At 35.8% G+C, this 23,707-nt stretch overlaps 2 protein-coding genes across 2 annotated transcripts; one reads left to right on the plus strand and one right to left on the minus strand.

The window, feature by feature from the left end:
• The first annotated feature begins 248 nt into the window (after nucleotides 1–248).
• On the plus strand, nucleotides 249–7,602 carry LOC141707903 (phosphoenolpyruvate carboxylase-like). Its single transcript, XM_074511345.1, has 10 exons — nucleotides 249–608; nucleotides 1,594–1,985; nucleotides 2,078–2,162; nucleotides 2,465–2,687; nucleotides 3,564–3,667; nucleotides 3,761–3,848; nucleotides 4,565–4,719; nucleotides 5,126–6,124; nucleotides 6,423–6,809; nucleotides 7,145–7,602. The coding sequence occupies exons 1-10, from the start codon at nucleotides 441–443 to the stop codon at nucleotides 7,439–7,441; spliced, it is 2,898 nt and encodes a 965-aa protein (XP_074367446.1). The 5' UTR covers nucleotides 249–440; the 3' UTR covers nucleotides 7,442–7,602.
• A 10,029-nt stretch (nucleotides 7,603–17,631) lies between these two features.
• On the minus strand, nucleotides 17,632–18,084 carry LOC141694080 (uncharacterized). The gene has a single exon (XM_074499206.1). The coding sequence runs from the start codon at nucleotides 18,082–18,084 to the stop codon at nucleotides 17,632–17,634; it is 453 nt and encodes a 150-aa protein (XP_074355307.1).
• Nucleotides 18,085–23,707: the final 5,623 nt, after the last annotated feature.

The following is a 23,707-nucleotide window of genomic DNA, read 5'->3' on the forward strand; positions in this document are numbered from 1 at the left end:
GATATGAGCTAAAAAAACAATATATTACTTACTATATTAACGACTATAATTAACATAATATTAAAATAAAAATAATAAAATAACTAATATTTAAAGGGTTTTACGCTCGTATAGGAAAAAGGAGGAAGTATAAAAATATAAAAAGAGAGAAAGTATAAATAATAAACAAGTCAGTAAGTCCAACTCCGTGTCTATACAAGACTAGTTGCACAATACTAGATGAACTCGGAAGACATACATAATCTGGAAGTGTTCGTGTAAAAAAAAAATAGAAGTATGTTCGGAATAGTACTCTTTCACTTCTCTCTTCTACTTCTACCAGCTCCGGCATTATGAAATTTTATCTATATATATATATATATATATAGCAGGCATCAGCAGCTTTTATAATACAAACTTAAATAATTAAATTTGATTTGTATAGTTGTGAGCAGAGTGATATGGGAAGTAGGAATTTGGAGAAGATGGCATCAATAGATGCACAATTGAGGCTATTAGCACCAAGAAAAGTATCACAAGATGATAAGCTGGTGGAGTATGATGCTCTGCTCTTGGATCGTTTTCTTGATATTCTTGAGGATTTGCATGGGGTCGATATACGCCAAACGGTATGCTGCTTTTTCTAAATTTTTACTATCCTCTGTGCGGGCTGCACGTCGTTCCACTTTCGACTCACCTTAATAATAGTAATTTTTTTTAATATATTTTTAATGGGTGATTAAGAATTAGTGGATGATAAATTTCATATTGGGTTTTTTTGTTTGTTATTTTTGTTTCGTAAATATTATTGGGGGTGTTTACCTTTGTATAGTAGTGTCCTTGATTTTAAGGTGCCATATGCAAGTTTTGTGTTCCTTTTGAGTTCTAAATGGTAAAAACTAAATTATAAGTGTAAAAGGTCGAACTGATAAATCCCACTTCTGTGCGATGAAGCCATGATTCTTTGTTTTATCTAAATTAAAGGTCATGGGAGAACAATGCGGATTTTCAAAACAATGAGAAATAAATTTAACAAAGTGTAGCATAATGATGAGAGGAATAACTGTTTTTAGATGTAAAATCCGCATCAAATTTTCTTGGTGACCCTAACTTTGGTCAAAATTTACAGTTATTAGTAGGCAGGGTGAAACCCCTATTTATTAGTCAATATCTACAACATGTAATAATGACTATAAAATCAGGCGAGGTGGATAACCCTCCTGGCGTATCTGCATCTGCAAGCCACCCTGTTTCAGTGTAGTAGTTTAAGATAGTAATTCTCCGTTGCTTTCATAATTTATGTGGTTGTTTGTTTCCGGTGTGCAAGAGAATGAGTTTGAAGTTTGACCTCAAATGAGCCATCCTCTTACTTTACGTTTCCTGCTTTGTTTTGCTGAATTCTACTGTCTTAATGTTAAAATAGGATTTCCATGTTTTACTTAAGCACACGAATTTTTCATTATTTACAACTATAATCAAGGAAATCGTAGAACACTAAGCGTTCTTTTATGCATTCACGTTACTGTTGAAAACATTCTATTGAGTTTATAAAAGTTGTTTCTCTGATATAGTTAGTTGTACTTGGTATTTATTTTTATTTTTACCCTTTATTAGGTGCAAGACTGTTACCAGTTATCTGCTGAGTATGAATGCAGAACTGACCCTCAAAAATTGGAGGAGCTTGGAAGTATGCTGACAAGTTTAGATGCTGGGGATTCTATTGTGCTTGCTAAGTGCTTCTCCCACATGCTTAACTTGGCCAACTTGGCTGAAGAGGTTCAAATAGCTTACAGGCGAAGGATTAAAATGAAGAAGGGTGATCTGGCTGATGAGTCATCTGCAACAACCGAGTCAGATATTGAAGAGACTTTCAAGAGACTTGTGGGGCAATTGAAGAAGACCCCGGAAGAAATTTTTGATGCTTTGAAGAATCAGACAGTTGACTTGGTTCTCACAGCGCATCCTACACAGTCAGTTCGCAGATCTTTGCTTCAGAAGCATGCAAGGTTGGTCTGCTCTTTACTTTTCCATCAATGGAATAGAATAAATTTATGCTACTTCACCAGAGTCATACTTATTTCCTTGTATGTTATTCCAGGATACGCGATTGTGTGGCTCAGTTTTATGCTAAAGATATCACTCCTGGCGGTACACATGAGCTGGATGAAGCCCTTCAGAGAGAGGTATGCATTATACCTGTAACATTAACTACTCTTTTTACTGAAAATGAACAGAACATCTCAGTTCGGGAATGTTGTTTTTAGGTGTCATTACAAGGAGAATATCCATGTTTTCTTAGTTCGACTCAAAGGAAATTTTACTTGTTTAAATATTAAAAGTCACTTCGTTATAAATTGCTTGTAACAGGGTAGAAAGTATTATGATGTAAGACTACCAGTCTAAAAAATACCCATCTAGTTACCAATAAACTCTTGAAATATTTTTATTCACTGTTATGGCCAATTCTTTCGTTTCTTGCATGTAGATACAAGCTGCATTCCGCACTGATGAAATCAGAAGAACTGCGCCAACACCACAAGATGAGATGAGAGCAGGAATGAGCTACTTCCACGAAACAATTTGGAAGGGAGTACCAAAATTCTTGCGTCGTGTGGATACTGCTTTGAAAAATTTAGGAATAAATGAACGTATACCTTACAATGCACCTCTTATTCAATTATCTTCATGGATGGGCGGTGATCGTGATGGTATACCCTTCTTATATATACCAATTATCTACAAGCATCTCTCTCTCTCTCTCTCTCTCTCTCTCTCCCCCTCTCATTTCCATATTTTACTAAATAAAGAACTTTTGATTGTTTATTTAGAAACGTCTATGAGACTATACTAATTGAACTAATTGTCAACTAAAATTGCTGATACTTTTGGCAGTGCACTGCCACTATCCGGCATTATAGAACATCCATATTTTAATGAATGTTGTTGACAATTGATCTAAATATCTAGGCTAGCTTCCAATTTAACTGCTATTCGTCTCTGCCTCTTTAATAAACAAGGGCGGTTATCTATAGATTTTTTCTTTTAGCACAATCGACTCTTCCTCCTCTCTAAACAAAGGCTAAGCCGTACGTTTCCAAATTCTCTGTTTCTGTAATAGTTCAAGACTGAGTACATAATTTAGCCGATGAGACACATAAGAGAGCATTTACTGTCTTGCATTAACAACAGTGAGAGAATATTTTAGTCGATGGAATTTCTACACTAGGGAGTATTTGCAGCCTTGTAGAAACATTTAGTTAATTTTTTTACTTGTAACAGTGCTTTGGGAAGCTATGAAAACGAAAAAATAAATTGTTAGATATGTTTATTGACCTACTTGTCAAGCATTGGAAAGGAACTGTATGAACGATGATACAAGGACTCAAGTGCACATGATGTGCATATATCCTGGACCAAAATGATCAGTGATATGTAACTTTACAAACTTCCCTTAGTTGTCCTTATTTTATCCAATGCTGTATGTATATTCAGGAAGTCTACATGATTTCCAACTTAAGCCAGCTTATTGATACTGCTTGCAACTAAAGTTTTTGTTGGCAAACTAATCCACTTTTCTTCTGCAGGAAATCCTAGGGTAACTCCTGAGGTCACAAGGGATGTCTGTCTACTGGCTAGGATGATGGCTGCAAATATGTACTTTTCTCAGATAGAGGACCTTATGTTTGAGGTAACTATTTTCGGTTCTTATAATCATTTTCAGATCAAATTGATTATTAATACCAATATTATACCTTTTTCTTCTAAACTAAATCCTTTGCAGTTATCAATGTGGCGCTGCAGTGATGAACTTGGTTCTCGAGCAGATGAACTTTATAGGTCCTCAAAGAGAGATGCAAAACACTATATTGGTATGCACATGGTTTTTGTTTCAGATTCTTTATCGATTTTTCTTACATTAATACCAAAAACCACAACACAAAATTATATCTACTGAAAATTAAACCAAAATTTGTTGATATGGATGTGTTTGATGGAGACACCACCACCATCTTTGAAAAGTACGTAGATTTAGGGATTATTGGATCTTTCGAAGGACCTGATGTTATGTCAGAATACCACCGTGGCACCACCCAAAGCTCAAAAGAATAAGAAGAGAAAGAACTTTCAGGAGCATTAAAATTCTAACAAGGAGGAGTGTTGAATATATGCTTAGTAAATTATATTTGAATTTTTAGGCTATTTAAAATAAAAGGTCAAATTAAGCCTATTTGTTGGAATAATGATTTTGAATGATTTTTTAATTCTAGGAGATCAATAGGGAGGTTAGATAAATTTTGTTAGGTGCTTTGCTCTATGTATTGCCAGTTTTAATCTATCTATTTAGATTTTATATGCCTGTTACGCAAGGGCTGAGCAACCTCTTTACACGATTTCATCAACTAGCTTTCCTGTTATTATCTGTCATGATATCTTGGTGACTTACGTTAGGTATATACAGGTAGTAACATAGTGTTTTTTTAAGTAAGCTGTCTTGCTTGCAATTAAAATTAGCGACTAGGCGTGTATCTTAATATTCTTAGTTATATTGGTGAATATTTTCTATAATCAATACTTCTTTTTACAGAATTCTGGAAACAAATACCTCCGAATGAGCCCTACCGTATCATTCTTGGTGACGTGAGGGATAGACTTTATAATACACGTGAGCATTCTCGCCAGATATTATCCAATGGGATATCAGATGTTCCTGAAGAGGCAACTTTCACAAATGTTAAGCAGGTACATATGCCTTTTTTTTTGCTTAATGGTTGTTTCATATACTGTTACTATGTTTTTCTCTGGTAGTCAATTTTCCACCTTATACCTAGTATCCGATGGCAAGGTAAGTAAAATCATATTATTCTGTTAATAGAGTATCTACGATAGATTTAAATGTTGCTTACTGTCCTATGTCGAACTTGAACTTTCTAAAGTGGTGGCCAGAAGTTGGCAGGCAGAAGTGTGCACCTCTGTAGTTATATAAGCATTTAGATCAGGGAAAGGATAGAATGCCATCGCTAGATAATCAAAATTTTCAGCAACTTAGATTGCATAATAAGTTTAAAACATCATTTCAAGCGGAATTTGCGTGCATCTACATGTGAATATATGAAAGTGATAATTTTTGGATTCCTTTTACCTGTAGTTTCTGGAGCCCCTTGAACTCTGCTACAGATCCCTCTGCTCCTGCGGTGATCAGGCCATTGCCGATGGAAGCCTTCTTGATTTCTTACGGCAAGTTTCTACCTTTGGTCTCTCCCTCGTGAGACTTGATATCAGACAAGAATCAGATAGGCACACAGATGTTATAGATGCTATTACAAAGCACTTGGAAATTGGATCTTATCGTGAATGGTCAGAGGAACGCAGGCAGGAATGGCTCTTATCTGAACTTAGTGGCAAGCGCCCTCTGTTTGGTCCTGATCTTCCTAAAACTGAAGAAATTTCTGATGTATTAGATACCTTCTATGCAATTTCAGAACTTCCTTCTGACAGTTTTGGTGCTTACATAATTTCAATGGCAACTGCACCATCTGATGTACTTGCTGTAGAACTTTTGCTACGAGAATGCCATGTCAAGACTCCACTAAGGGTTGTTCCTTTGTTTGAGAAACTAGCTGATCTTAAGGCTGCACCTGCTGCTTTGTCTCGTCTTTCCTCAATTGATTGGTACCGGAACCGGATACACGGAAAGCAAGAAATCATGATAGGGTACTCAGATTCTGGAAAGGATGCAGGCCGTCTCTCTGCAGCTTGGCAGCTATATAAGGCTCAGGAGGAGCTTATAAAAGTTGCAAAACAATTTTGTGTAAAGCTTACAATGTTCCATGGACGAGGAGGAACAGTGGGACGAGGTGGGGGTCCAACACATCTTGCTATACTATCTCAACCACCGGATACGATCCAAGGATCACTACGTGTGACTGTACAAGGTGAAGTAATCGAGCAATCATTTGGTGAGGAGCACTTGTGTTTTAGAACACTCCAAAGATTCACAGCTGCAACCCTCGAGCATGGGATGCATCCTCCGATCTCGCCAAAGCCAGAATGGCGTTCACTATTGGATGAGATGGCAGTCATTGCTACAGAGCAATATCGTTCAATCGTCTTTGAAGAGCCTCGATTCGTTGAATACTTCCGTCTTGTGAGTTCTCTACATATCCTTCTGTATCTTCTGCTCTGAATGGAAATATTAAAACCCTCTTATCTCACTCTCAGCATGTTTTATCAGCTAGTTTTTATCTTTTGTTGTTTTAGCTAAATGTTGCTTAAATTCAAAATTTTGCTGCTAACTTTTTCATGGCTGTAATTAGAATTAGTTTGTGATACTTATGTTACTGTCTTCATAAAGCTTTGTGATACTTATGGAAGCTGATTACATTATATGCATCACGGAAGCTGATACATGTAAGGTCTGATATTCATGTGTTTGCAATATGCAGGCAACACCAGAGTTGGAGTATGGTCGCATGAACATTGGTAGTCGTCCGTCCAAAAGAAAGCCAAGTGGTGGAATAGAGTCCCTGCGAGCAATTCCATGGATCTTCGCATGGACCCAGACAAGGTTTCATCTCCCAGTATGGCTTGGCTTTGGAGCTGCATTTAGACATGTACTCGATAAAGATATAAGAAATCTTCAAGTGTTAAAGGAGATGTACAATGAATGGCCTTTCTTCAGAGTGACAATAGATTTAATTGAGATGGTTTTTGCCAAAGGAGACCCAGGGATTGCTGCTTTGTATGACAAGCTCCTCGTTCCAGAAGAACTATGGCCGTTCGGTGAGCAACTGAGAACAATATATGAAGAAACCAAGAGCCTTCTTCTCCAGGTAATCTAGGATATAAAATTTTCTATATATGTTTAATTTGAAAAAATATATAACCTAGCTTTAGCCTAGCGGATATCCCTCATTCATAGGTTTGGGTCTCAGTGGAGGCAAATTTAGGCGTGAGTATTTGAATTTCTTTTAGCTGATCTATCAAAAAGTAACAAGCAAGATAAATTATTAGATTGCTTCATTTTGAAAAAACAATTTGCCAGATTGTCAAGCAGTAGGCATGGAACAGCATTGTGGACAGTATATGACCCATTAAAGTACTTGAAAAAAAATTCTCAAAGGAAAAATGTGGAAATATAACATTATTCTCTACTTTTGTTTTGTAGATTGCAGATCACAAGGATTTATTAGAAGGAGATCCATATTTGAAACAGAGACTCCAAATTCGTGAGTCTTATATAACAACCCTGAATGTCCTCCAAGCCTACACATTGAAGCGGATTCGTGATCCAAGTTATGAGGTTAAAGTGAAGCCCCATCTTTCAAAGGAAATTATGGAATCGAGCAAACCAGCTGCAGAGCTTCTGAAGCTTAATCCTACTAGCGAGTACCCTCCTGGACTGGAAGATACACTTATTTTGACCATGAAGGGAATTGCTGCTGGGATGCAGAACACTGGCTGAGATACCTTGTCATTTGTTACATAAATGATACAGAAGTTGTGAACTACAAAATGCCATGCCTCGGGTCTTTGCCGTTTATTAGTTTGTATTAACATATTTGCAACAGTTTTTTTTTGTGACTTTTAAATTGTTAAAACTATAACAATTCTAACATATCCGTATCTTTGAATCTGTTTAACTAACAAATTGTGAAACACTTTCTTAACCTCTTTAATATAGCGTGTTACGAAAAAAAATTAAACCTTTTAGCTTAGCACCAACATATTTATAATTTTAATATAATAACATTTAGTTAAATTATACTAAGAGTTTACATTTTCTTTCTTAGAAAATTTATTAGAAAAATGGTTTTATATAATAAGAAATTGAATAACATGTATATTAAACATAGTGTATGCAGATTGATTCATGTTTAATACTTATCATTGATCACTTGATCCAGAGAATATTTTTACAGGAGAGAAGTTGAACTTGAAGAAGCATGAATTATATTATGAGTTACATAGATGGCACTTTCTTCTTCCTACGTTACTCCATTTGTGAATGCAATCAATACATTAAGCATGCTTATACCCTGTAATTACTGCTGCTGTTGGATGGATCCTATAGAGATTAAGAGTTTTTCTACGAAGTTTTCAAGATCTTTTTCGGAAAGATGCCGGTCATACTCCGTTTAACTTGTATTCTCTGAATTGGTATAAGTTGAACGCATGGCTTTGTTAAGACCTCTTTCAATGAGGAAATTTTGCTGGCTTAGCAGGAAAGGAAAAAGAGTCCCACGGTCCCACTATTTGGAAACAAATGACCTGCCACTTTTTTAAAATATGGTCATCACTGTCACTCTAATTATACTATATTAGCTTTATACACCGGATTCTAACTATTTTTATAAAAATTTTGAAATCTATAATTTTTCTTTACTTTACTAAATTTTAATAGAAAATTTTTATTCCTTAAATTTTTATATTTTTTAAGTATTTTATACTTATATATTTAATTACTATTACATTTTTATACTTCATCACAACAACCTTTGTATAACATATTAATAATTTTAAAAATATATTTTGGTTTTTAAAGTGTTACTAAAGTGTTACTAATATGTATAACTGTATTTCACAATTATGCATAATTATTCTTTTATTTTAATCTTAAATATTTTAACATTCTAATAACATGTAATATATATTTGTACATATTTATTTTTTAATAATTTATTTTTCAAAAAAATATATTTTTCAAACTTATTCATTTAGTTGTTATTATATTTTTATATTTGATTATGCCACATAATTAAGGAGTTTGAATTGAAATGTTGCTTGTAATTTGTACCTTACTACTTTTTTTCAAGTGTTTTTAATAATATTTTATAAATTCTCAGTTTTTGTAATAACATTTAATAATACTTTGCAATCTATTATAGGGTATTTTTTTCATTTTATTAAAATTTTATTTTATTTTAAGTTGTATTGATTTTTTATAATTATTATATTTCTTTTCAAAATTTATTATTTATAGAATTTGTAACATTCATAACAAAATATATAGTAAATGTTTTCATTATTTAATAATATAAAAAATTAATTTTACACATTGTAACATGCACATAAAAATTTACAAAATAATGTTTTATATAAGAATTATTTTTTGACAAAATGAGTTGGCTTATTTACTTTTTAATATAAATATATTTTAGCAAAAGTACTATTATTTTTTTTATTCTAATAACTTTATTTACATGATGATGATTACATAGGGGTGATGTCCTAGTTATAATATTATAGTGATGATGATCAAATTATAACCATTTTTAATATAAGATTGTTTTTTGACAAAATAAGTTGGTTTATTTATTTTTTAATATCAATATCTTTTATAAAAAAATACTAATATTTTTATTATTCAAATCACTTTATTTACATGATGATCATATTATTGTATTTTTATATTACATATTAATAATGTAAAATATAACATATGTATTATAGTTTAGTTTATTTCTTTCATTGTTTGATTTTTTTTCATATTACAAATTTGTAAAGAGAATATTTTATTCATTTCACATAATATAGTTATCTAATCATTTTTCTTTTATTTATATATATATATATATATATCTTAATCTTATAAAGTTTAATTATGAATTGGAAAGATGTTTGGGATTTGTATTTTACTTAATAATATTTTATAATTTTTCGGTTCTAGTAATAATTTTGAAAAAAAATACTTTACACCTACTTTTGATAGTACTTTTAAATATAATTTATAAATTTGTATTTCAATTTTGAATTTTAATAGTTATTATTATTATTATTATTATTATTATATTTCTTCCTAGTTTTTATATTTTATAGGATTCATGTGCGTTAAATTATTTAAAAGTCCGTAATTTTCCATTTTATCAAATTAAGCAAAACACATATAATATTTATCCTTAAATACAATATAAATGTGTAAAATTATCTATTCAAAAATATTTTTAATCGACTTACCTATTCAAAAATTATCCGTAATTTATATTTTTAAGTTTTATAAGATTCATGTGTTGTATATGTTTTCAAAGACAAACTACCTATTATGTTTATTATACAGATTTATTAAGTATTATAATAAAATATTACAATAAATGAAATAAATATAATATATAGTATTTTTTAATTTGTATTTCAATTTTTAATTGTAATAGTTTTATTATTATTATTATTATTATTATTATTATTATTATATTTCTTCCATATTTTTATGTTTTATAGATTGATGACTCTAAATTTTATAAAAGATAATCTAAAATAGTTAGCATATTGCCGTGTTTGATTTTGATAAAAAATACTTTACATTTTTTTGTGATAGTACTTCTAAATTTATTTATTAATTCGTTTTTCAATTTTGAATTATAATAATATTTTATAATAATAATTATTATATTTCCTCCAGTTTTTGAAAATCCGTAAATATTCCACAAATCAAACAAAACGCCTGTAATATTTATACCTAAATATAATTTTAATATTTTTCTTATTTTACATGATAAAATTTAAAATGATCTTTTCACAAAATTTTTAAATCAAAGTCACTCGTTCTAATTATTTTAAAAAAATGATCGAGTTTAACCCGATTAACAAATAATTCATTATTTATTACTTAGATTTATTTTTATTAAGATAATTGTTACTTGTATTAAATATATAATATTTTTAATATTATTTTCTATTATTCAAGAAAATGTAATAATAGCGTAATTTCTTAGTTAATTATCTATTGTGTTTGTTATACAGATTATTAAGTATTAAAATGGAATATTAGAATAAATGAAATAAATATAATATATAATATATTTTATTAGATTTTTTAAAAACATTAAAAATCAAACTTGTACATTTCAGTTTTTTGTAAAAATATGATATTATTTTAACTCGATTAACAAATAATTTCTTAGCCGTTACGTATATTTATTTTTATGAGATAATTATTACTTGTGTAACTATTTTTAAAAAAATTGAGTAGTTTTTCTGTATTTTGAATACTGTACAATGCGTGTAGCTTTAGTTTATAAATGACCTTGTCACCCCTGACCAAACCATAAAGATGTACCATCAAAACTCTATTACTCTAATTATATATAGGATATAATTATAATAAATAAAATATTAAAAATTTGGTAATCGGTCGGTACTTATTTAAATTACTTAATTATCCTTATTTAATTATTCTCTTATTTAATTATTTTAATTCTAATTATTGGGTCAATCAATTCTAATTTTAATTAATATTAAAATCAACTTCCTCTATTACTTTACTAATTTCAATTCTATTTTATATTGAATTCTATATCATTATAATTTATGTTAAATTCAACTTATTCTACAAATCTATATTTTAATTCATATCGAGTTCTATATTATTCTAATTTGTTAATTTAGGCTAAATTAAATTTAAGCAAAATAAATATGATTATTAAGATTTAGTTGATATATCATGTGAATCGAGTTAAGATAAAATAATAATACTATCAATTCTCCCAAAAAATTATACTAATGAATTTGGATAAACAAAATAATATATTTTATTTATCCAGAATAAAAAAATACATTATACAATTGATTCACATCAACACAAAACTAAAATAAAAATACAATTCGACCAACAAAAATAAAATCATATATACTATTTATTCAGTCTAAAACAAAATTATCTTATTGATCTAGATTTTTAAAAAAAATAAAATTAAACTAAAAATAATTAGTTTGATTTGATCGGTGTATTGGGCATCTGGCTAAAATAAAATAATGAAAACCACTGATCCGAGAAAATCAAATTAATATTAGACTACGTATAATTCATATCCTATTGATGTGAACTAAAAAATTAAATTTTAATTAGAATATAAATATTATTATTTTAAAATACACATAGAATTATTAATTAAACTATATCTTTCAATCAATAATATTGTCTCTTTCAAATATTTTTTATAGAATTACAGTTAATCGATTAAGTAATCGCCATGCTAAAATAATATTTTTAAGGTCCCAATATAATGGAGACATTATATTTTTACCCTCAATAAAATAATAATTTCATTATAATAACATTTTCCTCCATACCAATGTTATCACTTTAAATAAGTTTAAATGTTCTAAAAAGTTATGAACATATACATCTACTAATATAATTATTATGAAATCATATCATTTAAAGTTTTAAGTCAAGAAAATTAAAAATTGAATTCATTTTTTAAAAAAATATATATATAATATTAAAAAACTGTGTGATCCGTGCAGCGCACGGGTTTTAAGATAGTTATATTAAAAACGAAACATTAAAAATTTGGTTATTGGTCCTTAATCACTTAATCTGGAACCGTTAGATCAAATTGATGAGAACCGTTAGATATAATTTTAAAATTTATTATTTAAGTGATATAAGATCGAATTCTACAAGCAACATATTATTAAGATTATAATTTATAAATAAAGATAAAGACGACCGTGCATCGCACGGGTATATACTTGTACACTCTAATACATGATTTCAATTTATGTTGTTGATAACTCCTGTTGGCGGGGCAGCTCCTTCGACGCCGTGCCTGGATCCTTCGCCGCTGTGGAGGTGTAGTTGTGGTGGGGTTCCTACAAAACAACAACGGAAGGGGGTTTTGGTCCCGCGGCGCCTCCGGTGTGAGAGTAAGAACTCGCTTTTGGGGAAGATGAAGATAGATATGAATGTAAGGTGGTTGTGTGTGTATATGAGTGTGAGAGAGTGATTAACCTCGAAACTTCACCTTCTTGGGCTATTTATAGCCCAAGGGTCGGGTTTTGGGGTTGGTACCTTTAAATCGTAGTCATCGGTTCTGGAAGCGGAGGACACCTGGCTGGAGTGGATGCTTTACACGTGTCAGCGCCGGACGGGTCGAGGAATATTCTGAGGATCCTCTGACACGTGCCCCGATTATTCCTATGATTGATGTGTGACAGTTGTTCCCATCATGTGCTTGGGCTCGTGCCTCACGTGCTGGGATTTCTCAAGGTTGGGCTTGCGGGACTGGGCCAGTCGGGACTGGGCCAGTCAGGACAGGGCCCGTCAGGACTGGCAGTGCGCGGGACTAGACTGAGTTAGGAGTACAGGACTAGTCCTTCCAGGAGCTATATGGAGTTAGGAGTCCGGGACTTGACCTTACAGGAGCTATATATACTATCAATATGTATTATCATGTGCCCCCCACTCCCTTATGCAGATTCTCTGGATGGGGGAGTAAATTTGGGCTTGTTTGATGCACATTAGCTTTTGATTGTTGTCTTTAGAAGAATTTGAGCTTTTCTTTCCCCCCAGTCCGGATTGCGTTGAGTTCAGCCAATTCGGACTAAAGTTGGTTGTCTTTAGAAGAATTTGAGCTTTTCTTGCCCCCCAGTCCAGTTTACATTAAATTCAGCCAATCAGGACTAGAATATGTTGTCTTTAGAAGAATTTGAGGTTTTCTTGCCCCTAGTCCGGATTGCGTTGAGTTCAGCCAATCCGGACTAAAGTGGGTTGTCTTTAGAAGAGTTTGAGCTTTCCTTGCTCCTCAGTCCGGATTGCGTTGAGTTCAGCCAATCTGGACTAAAGTTGGTTGTGCTTAGAATAATTTGAGCTTTCCCCGCCCCCTAGTCCGGATTGCGTTGAGTTCGGCCAATTAGGACTAAGGTTGGTTGTTTTTAGAATAATTTGAGCTTTCCCTGCACCCTAGTCCGGATTGCGTTGAGTTCGGCCAATCAGGACTAAGGTTGGTTGTTCTTTGAAGAGTTTTAGCTTTCCTTACTCCCCAGTCCGGATTGCTTTTAGTTCGGGCAATCAGGACTAAGGTTGGTGGTCTTTAGGAGAATTTGAGCTTTTCTTGTCCCCCAGTCCGGATTGCTTTGAGATAAGGAGTCCAGACTTGGAAGTTGAAATGGTTTAGGGAATTCCCCCCCCCCCAATGATTTGAATTATTACATCTGTTACTTTTTAATGAGACGTGTCATAATAATTGTCATCATTGATTTCTACTGCGATGTGTGGCCTGGATGGTGCCACGTGGCCATAGACTGTTGGGATTCACCGTGCCTATAAAAAGGCACCCCCCCTTCCTTTTTTCTTTTACCTCTTCTCTTCTCGCTTTTTCTTTTCTTATTTTCTCTGAAGCTTTTTCGGTGTTTGTTCACGGGAAAACTCGAAGCTGTCTGTCCATTGTTCGGTCATCCCCAAACTCTCCGTATTCTCTTCATCTGTAAGTTCTTTGTTTGTCCTTTTTGCTTTGTTTTCATTTCGATATTTTATTGTTTGGTTGTTTTGGTTTATATGTTTTACTTATTTCGCATTGTTTCTTGTGTTCATAGGTTTGTCTGTATTCGTGTGTATGTATGTATATGTTTTTGGGCATGATTTGGTGTTTTTATTTCGGTTAATTGTGTTTCTGGAATTAGGGTTTTTGGTTGAGTTCGGACTTGGTTGCTTAGTCCGGACTGATATATCTTTGTTATTCAGTTTTTGCTGTTTTTGCGTTGTTGTGACTTGGGTCCGGAGTAATAGACTAGTTATAGGTTTTGATTCTGGAGTGGTTGTTCTGTTTCTTGTGTTTGTTTTGGCTTTTGAGGTTATGGTCCCCGGATTGTTTGCTTTTGACTTCAAATAAAATTGAACATAGGATAGTTCGGACCATGTAGTTTTGAAGATAAATAAACTGTAGGGATTTAGACTAACCTTTATCACTTATTTTAGGTTTATGGTTCGGACTAAAGCTCATGCAAAGGCCTACATTACTTGCTATCCGGGGACGTCTGGTTCAAATTTAGAGTCTTCTAGTGATTCTGAGCGGATTAAAATGGGGAAGAAAGCGTCGACCTCTGACTCCTGAGGTATAACTAAGCTGTTTGTAGCTAGGATTTCCTCTAGGAAGGTGCCTTGCACTCCGGAGGGCTTATGGGTTGACACCCCGGGTTACTTCATCACCAAGAGTGATGAGATAGAGAATAACTTCTATTATAGAAGTATTAGGTCTGGGTACGCGAGGCAGCCTAATGCGGGTCCGGGGCCTTACGATAAGGAAGAATTCGACAGAAAGTTCGCCGATAGTATCGTGGCCAAGTAACATTATGAACTAAAGGATGAATACGCTGCCTTAGATCACGTGGCGCAAGACTCGTCAGTCCGGGATGCTATTCAATTGGACCGCCGGATTGAGTGGAGGTGGCCGGAGCCAGGTGAGCGGATTTATCACATGCCAGCTGATGGATTCATGCCGGTGTGATTGGAGCATCTGCGCTCCGGATGGAATCCATACTGGCATCTCTTTTTGAAGCATCTCTGCAAGTATGAATATCAGTTGCCTCCAATGCAGATAACTCTGAATGGGATCAAATGGATGAGCTGGTTTATTGCAACCAGCAACCAGTTCAAAGTTCATCTCACTTTCAAGTTATGGCATCATATCTTCCACCTGGTCCGGTCTAGCCAGATGCCTTTGTATGAGATTCGGTTCCGGGCTCCGGAGTGTGGTTATGGTGGTTCTTATAGGCCCGTCATTTAACAGTCCTCCTTGAAGTATTGGAATGGGGAGCTAATTATTCTAAAGGGTTTAGAATTGCATTACCTTCCCCATATTGCTTTTGAGGGAGTCCGGACTCGGTTCCGTAGGGATGTTCTCCGGGGAGACGCCATCCGGATGGTTTTTGCTTTTTGTGAATGTTTGGGTTTACAGATGACCCGTGATACTTTTATGATGCACAGAACTATGCATATGATAGGGTATAAGTTATCTGTTTTTGTGTCCGGACTGCTTTCTTTTGTTTTAATTCTTTGTAGTTTTTTGACTTGTTTTTTTTTGGAAGTTTTGCCGCATTATAATCCGGACATGTCTTCTTTGGCATATAGTGATGCTTTGAAGGGCTTGGGGAAGGCTTTCAAATTGCCGAAGAAAGCTGCAGTTGGTGGGTCCGGGTCTAATGCTTCTATGGATGAGGGGTCCCAGAGCAATGTTGTGTCTAGGCCGGAGGCTGATGTGAATGACAGGGCTCCGGAGTAGAACATTGAGCCAAAAATTGGTGAAGAGTTTCAGAACCTTGAGGAATTGGAGCCTCTCGGGGAGGTTTCGGATGTTGAGTCCGGCTGGAAGAAGAAGAGGCCCCGGAGTGTTGGGACCAAGCCTCCCCGGGCTCAGAATTTTGATGTTGGTGTTGGGTCCAGACTGGACAAGGATAAATGCTTGGATGCTGAGAGTCCAGAGGCTAGTAGTCCGGAGCTTGAAGTTAAGGTTGCGCGTTTCATGGCTGGGATCCCTACCAAGGAAGACTGGAAGAAGATGAACCAGTCCGGATTCGACGCAACTATGAAGGAATGCTCCCGGCTCTGGGGTCAGGTACATTGTTTTTATGTTCTTGTTTTTCTTTTATTCTTTTTCCTTAGAATAATTTTCTAAGTATTTCGTCTGTTCTTTTGCAGCTTGGTGGTTACATTGACGGATCTGCTTCTCTGGCATATCATGAGCTGAAGGGTGCCCGGACCTCCATTGCAGATAGGGACTCCGAGATCAAGAATTTGAGAGATCAAATTATTGTCAAGGATACCTCTCTGTCCAGACTCAACAAGAAACTTGATGATGTCAAGACCCGGGCTGAGAATGCTGAAAAGGAAGCTTCAGATCTGAAATCCGAACTGGCTGAGCTCCGGAGGCAGATTTCTGTTGTGAGACCAGAAGCTGAAGTTATTGCTGCCTTCAAAAATCTTGAGGAGTATGATAGAGCTCTTGCTAACGTTGGTGCGCCGGAGATTGCTCGTTACTGGGTGGTCGCGGAGAGGCACATTATGACGAATCTGGAGGCAGATTGGGACAGTTTCGTTCAAGAATTTATCAAGGCGAAGGAAGATATAGAGCTTAGACTTGGGGAGCCGGAGCCGTTCGATGGCCCTTGCCCCAGTTTCCTTCCTCCTAATGCTCCAAAGTCTTAATTTCTTCTGATTTGTATTTTTGATGTTGCCTTAAGACTTTTGATACTTTGCCGTAATATTCGTACTTGGCTCTTTTTCTAAGTTGTAATTTGCTCTAGTCCTGGACTCATAGCTAGTCCGGACTAGTGGTTGTTTATTTAACTTAGAAAGGTATTTCTAAGTAAACATGGTTGTTCTCGTCCCGACTAATAGTTATGTCCGGATTGATGGTGGTTTTTTTCTTAGAAAATTAATTCTAAGTAAAAATGATTGCTATAGCCTGACTAATAGCTTGTCTAGACTAGTGGTTAGGTTTTTTACTTAGAAAATTAATTTTAAGTAAAAATGGTTGCTCTAGTCTTAACTAATAGCTTGTCCGGACAAGTTGTGGCTTTGTTGTTTAGAAAATTAATTCTAAGTTAAAATGGTTGCTCTAGTCCTGACTAATAGCTTGTCCGGACTAGTGGTTAACTTTTTTTCTTAGAAAATTTATTCTAAGCAAAAATGGTTGCTCTAGTCCTGACTAATAGCTTGTCCGGACTAGTGGTGGCTTTGTTGTTTAGAAAATTAATTCTAAGTTAAAATGGTTGCTCTAGTCCTGACTAATAGCTTTTCCGGACTAGTTGTTAGTTTCAATAAATGTAAAGAGGAAATGTTTTTCATTAATCATTCATACAAAATATAAGGAAAAACAAGTTGGTTGCTTTCCATATTGGCTACAAGATTTTGGTTGCTTTGTTTGTTCTTTCCTACTAGTAGAATTTCCTTAGTCTGAGTCCATGCCAAGTATTTGGGACTTCTGAGCCATCCATGTTCAGGAGTTTGTAAGTTCCTGGCATCAGGACTTCTTTGACCTTGTATGGTCCTTCCCATTTGGGCATTAGCTTTCCAGTATTTGTGGGATCTGATGCTTCTGTGTCTCGAATGACTAAATCTCCAGCTTGGAAGTTTTTTATTCTGGACTTCTTACTGAAGTGCTCTCTTTTTTTCTCCTTATATTTTTCCATCCTTTCTACAACTTGGTCCCGGACCTCATCAATTAGCTCCATATTTGTTCTGAGTCCTTCTTCCATTGCTTCTTCCTCAAAGTTTATTGCTCTGTGAGAAGGAGATCCCACTTTTATAGGAAGCATTGCTTCTGTGCCATAAGCTAGTTTGAATGGAGTTTCTCCGGTGCTTGTCCTGGGCTTATCCTTTAGGACCATAGTACGTTTGGTAGTTCTTCTGGCCATTTGCTTTTGCTTTCTTTGAGTCTCTTTTCGATACATCAGAGCAGGATTCTGTTGGTGACTTCTACTTGGCCGTTTCCTTGGGGATATGCTACTGATGATTTTTTGTATTTAATCCCGCGCTCCTGAAGGTAGGACTCGAATTCTGATCCGATGAACTGTGGCCCGTTGTCTGATACTAGGACTGGCGGTATCCCGAACCTCATCAAAATGTTGTCCATAAACTTAATACAGTCTTGCTGATTATTTGTCCTCATTGCTTTCGCTTCAACCTATTTGGTCATGTAATCAATCGAGACTAACAAGTACCTGAGATCTACTTTGGCCCGGGGAAAGGGTCCCATGATGTCAATACCCCAGACAGCAAAGGGGATAGGTGAAAGGACAGAGGATAGTAGGACTGGGCTGATCCGGGACACATTGCTGAAGAGCTGGCATTCCTTGCATTTCTTCACGAACTCTATTGCGTCTTGGTGGATAGTTGGCCAGTAGTAGCCCTGTCTTATGATCTTATGAGCTAGGGCCTTTGCGGATAAATGATCTCCGCATATCCCTTCATGCACTTCCGCCAAATAGTACTTTGCTTCTTCTGGGCCGACACATTTTAGGATAGGAGATGAGAAAGTCCTGCGGTAGAGTAGTCCTTCTTCGAGGAAGAACTTGGCTGCTTTTTCTTTCAATCTTTGGGTTTTTCCTTTATCCTCCGGGAGGTCCCCTTTCTCCAAATAGTTGATAAAGGGAGTCATCCAGTTCTGGTTGCTTTCGATCTCCAAGATATCTCCGGATTCAATAGATGGTTTGTGGAGTTCTTCGAAGTAAACTGAGCAGTCCAGATCTGATGAGTTCCGGACTAATTTGGTTAGAATATCCGCTTCTTCATTTTCTTCTCGACATATCTAAATGACTTGATGGTTTGGTATTGAGGCTAAGTAACTTTTAACCAGTGCTTAGTATTTCGCCAGAATAGGGTCTTTTGCTATGTATTCTCTGTTTGTTTGCTTGACCACTATCTGGGAGTCGATGTAGATTTTTAAGGAGAGCTTTAGTCCTGTAATCAACGCCTCATATTCAGCCTGATTATTTGTTGCGGGGAAGCCGAAAGATATGGTTGTTTGAATGGTGAATCTTTCAAGACTTTTCCGTATGACTCCGGCTCCCGACCTTTCGCTTGTTGAGGAATCATCTACTTTCAAGGTCCAGGCTCCCAGACTTGTATCTTGTACTTTCTCTGGATCTATGTTCATTGGTTCCGGCTCTTCTTCCGGGAAGTTGCATTCGATTATGAAATCTGTAAGTGCTTGAGCTTTAATGGAAGTCGTGGGAATGAAGTTTAAATTGAACTGGCTCAACTCCACATCCCAATTGACAAGTCTTCTAAAGACATCTGGCTTGTGGATTATCTTCCTTAGAGGTTGATTTGTGACCACTCTGATTTTTCTTCCCTGGAAGTAGTGTCTGAGTTTTCTTGAAGTTGTGACTAAGGCGAAGGCAAACTTCTCCAGTCTTGGGTATCTAGTTTCCGCATCTTTAAGGACTTGGCTTACGTAGTAGACTGGTTTCTGTTTTCCATTCTCTTCCCTGATTAGGGCAGCTCCTACTGCTTGTGCTCCTGCTGATAAGTATAAGTAGATGGGCTCTCCTGGTTGAGCTTTAGTTAGGACTGGTGGATGAGAGAGGTAGGACTTGATTTCCTCAAATGCCTTTTGGCACTCCGGACTCCAGTTCACCTCTTTCTTGTTGCTTGCTCCTTTGAGTAAATCAAAGAATGGTAAACACCTTTCTGCTAGCTTTGAGACAAATCTCCTGAGTGCTGCTAGGGATCCTGCTAGCTTTTGCACATCTCTTTGGGTCCTAGGAGCCTTCATCTCCTGGATTGCTTTTATTTTCTCCGGATTGGCTTTTATGCCTCTGTTGCTGATCATGAATCCTAGGAACTTGCCTGCTCCTAAACCGAAGGTGCATTTCTCCGGGTTCAGTTTGAGTTGCTTCTTCCTCAGGTTGTCAAAGCACTCCTTCAGATCTTCGACATGTGCTGGTATAATTGTTGCTTTGGAAATCATATCGTCGATATAGCACTCCAAGTTCCTTCCAATCTGGGACTTGAATATCTTTTTCATGGCTCTCTAATAAGTTGATCCTGCGCTTGTCAGTCCGAAGGGCAGCATCACATAAGCATAGACTGCTCTGTGAGTTATGAATGTTGTCTTAGGTATGTCCTTCGGGTTCATCTTGATCTGGTTGAATCCAGAGAAGGTGTCCATGAAACTTAGCATGATGTGTTCGGAGGTGGCATCTATCAGTTGATCAATATTTGGGAGAGGGTATGGGTCCTTCGGGCATGCATCATTCAGATCAGTGTAGTCCACACACATTCTCCATTTGCTGTTGGACTTCTTCACCATAACAACATTAGCTAGCCAATCCGGATATTTGATTTCTTTGATGATTCCTGCTTTGAGTAGCTTCTCCACTTCTTCGTCTATGGCTTTTTGCCTCTCCGGGGCAAAATTCCTTCTCTTCTGTTAGACTGGTTTCCTGTTGGGGTTGACATCTAAGCTGTTCATTGCTATGGACTCATGTAGTTCGGGCATGTCTCTTGGACTCCAGGAAAAAACATCTTTGTAATCCCGGAGTAGGGACACTAATTTTTCCTTGAAGGACTCTTCGAGTCCTGATCCAACTTTCAACTTTTTGTTAGCACTGCCTTCATCGACCTGGACTTCTTCTATTTCGACTGGAGCTTCGATTTTTGCTTATTCTTTTTCTGAAACTATTTGATGAATTCGGGCTTCAGAGTTCTTCATCAGGTAGAAATTTGCTTGTTCTGATTCTTTGGTTGCTTGCATGGTAGGACTAGTTTGGTCTAGGACCTGATTTGCCCTGTCTACTACCATTACTTGGTTGCTTGTTGGTCCTTCCAGACTCGTTATATTTTCTTCTGGTTCCGTACTTGACTCAATGAGTTGTATGTCTTTTGTGGTTTCTTCATGCTTTGTTGCTTGCGAAGGACTGTTGCCTTCTTTTTATTGTCCTGGTGGGTTTCTGCCATCACTAACCCCTGGCTGTAGCATGTTTCAGCAATTCCATAATCTCCTTTCGGGGTTGGGAACTTGATTTTGAGATGGGAGATTGAAGTTATCACTTGCATCATGGTTAGAGATGACCTGCCAATGATTCCGTTGTATGACGAAGAAGTGTTGATGACATAAAACTTGATTACATGAGTCACTTGGTTAGGAGCAGTTCCAAAAATGACTGGTAGATATAAAGTTCCTTGAATCGGGACTAAGTTGTGTCGGAACCCATAGAGTGGATCCTCCTGGCAATCATTAGAGCAGACACTCCCTAACTGCATTCGATCCACTGTATGCTTGAAGAGAATATTTACCGAGGAACCATTGTCTATGAGCATTCTTCTTACTTCATTATCAAAAATGTCCAAAGTGACAACTAAAGCTGCATTGTGATGAGGGTTGACTCCTTCATAGTCCTTACTACTGAAGGATATCACCAGGTCTGGGAGTGATTGGATTGAAATCAATTCTTCGCCGAAGTCTGGGCTCCGAGGTGGGGTGTGGGAGCCTCCTAGGACTACGTTGACTACATTCTTTCCTCTCTTTTATGTTTCCCCTCTGTTGTTGTTGTCCCGGACTAAGTACTTGTTCATATTTCCTTTCTTCACTTGGTCCTCAATGAAGTACTTGAGTGATAAGCAGTTCTCAATCTTGTGGCCATGGGTCTCATGATAATCGCACTGCCTATTGTAAGGCCTGCTCTCCGGAGGAGTTTGCATTGGCTTCAGAGGATAATAGAAAGGTTTATCTTTTACCTCCTTCAAGATTTCCTCCCGGTTCAAGTTGAGAGGAGTCCAGTCCGGCTCCTGCTTCGACTCCGAGGGTTGCTTCGCGGGTCCTGGATCGCTCTTTGACTCCTGCTTAGGACCAAGTCTTTGAAAAACCAGAGTAGTTTGTCTTTCTTGGCTTTGTTGGTTTTGTTTGAACTTCTTATCTTCATGGTGACCCCTTTTCCGGTCGGTCATCAGTGTTTTTGCTCCTGGACCCCCCATTCCCGGTCATCCTCATTGCTTGGAGCACATCTGTTTCCTTTATGAACCTGGCAGCCATGGAGTAAGCTACCGCCAGACTTTGTGGCTCCTTATTGATCAGTTCTACGATATATCTCTCATTGTTCTCTGGATCCAAGTTTCTCCTAAAAATGCTCAAAGTTTCCCTCTCATCCAAGCTCAAGACTTTTGTTAGGTCACACAACACTATAGAAGGGGATTGAATATATTGTTTATACAATCAAATCGATTTCAACACAAGTATGTAACAAAGATCAAGTATATTCAAATAAACTCTGTTACAATAGAACTATTGTTCTCTCTCAGTGATGAACAATATCACTAAGAGCTGCTAGGTTACAATATATAATCTTCTCAATAATGATAACACATGTAGTGTAAACCCTAAGCTGTGTTTATATAGTACACAGTTACAAGATGTATTCTAATTGATATGGAATATAATTCTGTCTCCTAAAATATATCAATCAAATATCTTTTACAAGTCTTCTAGTCCTCTAACTCTTCGTGCATATCTTTTTTTTATTTTAGTCCAGATCTTCTCCCCTAAATCAGCCGCATTCCTTATCTGAAGTCTTCCCGCACTTAAGTCCTGATATATATCTTTTGACGCCTTAAGTTCTGATATTAAGTTCTGACTTCAGTAAGTTCTGATTTCCAGTAAGTCCTGATAAGTCATGTTGTTAAGTTCTGAAAACTAAACATAAATTAGATTAGACATGACATCTCAAATATATCTAACAATCTCCCCAACTTATAAATTATATAAAATATACAAGTTAATAGATTTGATGATGTCAAAAACATTTCAGTACAAATGCAATAAGAGTTTATTTAGATAATTAACTACAACTTACAATCCTTGTAGCTTTTACCAATCTCACTGAGTCAATCTGAATCCAAAGTGATTCTTGACAAAGTTTGATATCGGCTTTTCTTCTTTATTCCTCAGGACTTGAGCTATTGTAGCTTTGACTTGCTTCAATTCTTCATTCTGACTTCCAATCTGGTAGATTGCAGTCCTAAGTGCTGAGATGTGATTTCTTTCTAAACCATCACCAGGTTTGATCACCCTTGGATGAGAAGAATCTTCATTGTAGCACAGACATTTCTCTTTCAGAATCACTTCAAGTTTAGCAGAATCCTTCTTCATTGGAATTTCACTTCCATCATCTTCAACTATGTTTGGAATGAATTATGTAACCCTTGAACCAAAAATTCTTGCTTTATCTCTTATGGTCTTCATATTGAAATTTTACCATCTCCTGGTAATCTCAGACTTTATCTCTAAAAGATAATGAAATAATTGAAGTTCTTTCAGAGATTTGTTCAGCACATCTGATTCTGACATTTGATATGTTCTTCCATCTTCAAGAAATAGAATCAGATGTTCTTTGACATTATGCTTATCATGAGCATCCAGTACCACTTGAACAGATATAACCTTGTCAAGGTGTTTCTGTGTAACATCTTCAAGAGGTTTGTCAGTCAATAAGAATGGATCTCTTGTAAGCA

Source organism: Apium graveolens, chromosome 2, assembly GCF_009905375.1.
Source record: "Apium graveolens cultivar Ventura chromosome 2, ASM990537v1, whole genome shotgun sequence".
Taxonomy (NCBI): domain Eukaryota; kingdom Viridiplantae; phylum Streptophyta; class Magnoliopsida; order Apiales; family Apiaceae; genus Apium; species Apium graveolens.

Excerpts from the sequence above, each read along its gene's own strand:
- LOC141707903 (XM_074511345.1), top strand. The coding sequence starts at position 441 with ATGGGAAGTAGGAATTTGGAGAAGATGGCATCAATAGATGCACAATTG. Across the intron at positions 3,849-4,564 it reads AGATGCAAAACACTATATTG|AATTCTGGAAACAAATACCT; the intron begins GTATGCACATGG and ends TTCTTTTTACAG. Across the intron at positions 4,720-5,125 it reads CTTTCACAAATGTTAAGCAG|TTTCTGGAGCCCCTTGAACT; the intron begins GTACATATGCCT and ends TTTTACCTGTAG.
- LOC141694080 (XM_074499206.1), bottom strand. The coding sequence starts at position 18,084 with ATGGTCCTAAAGGATAAGCCCAGGACAAGCACCGGAGAAACTCCATTC.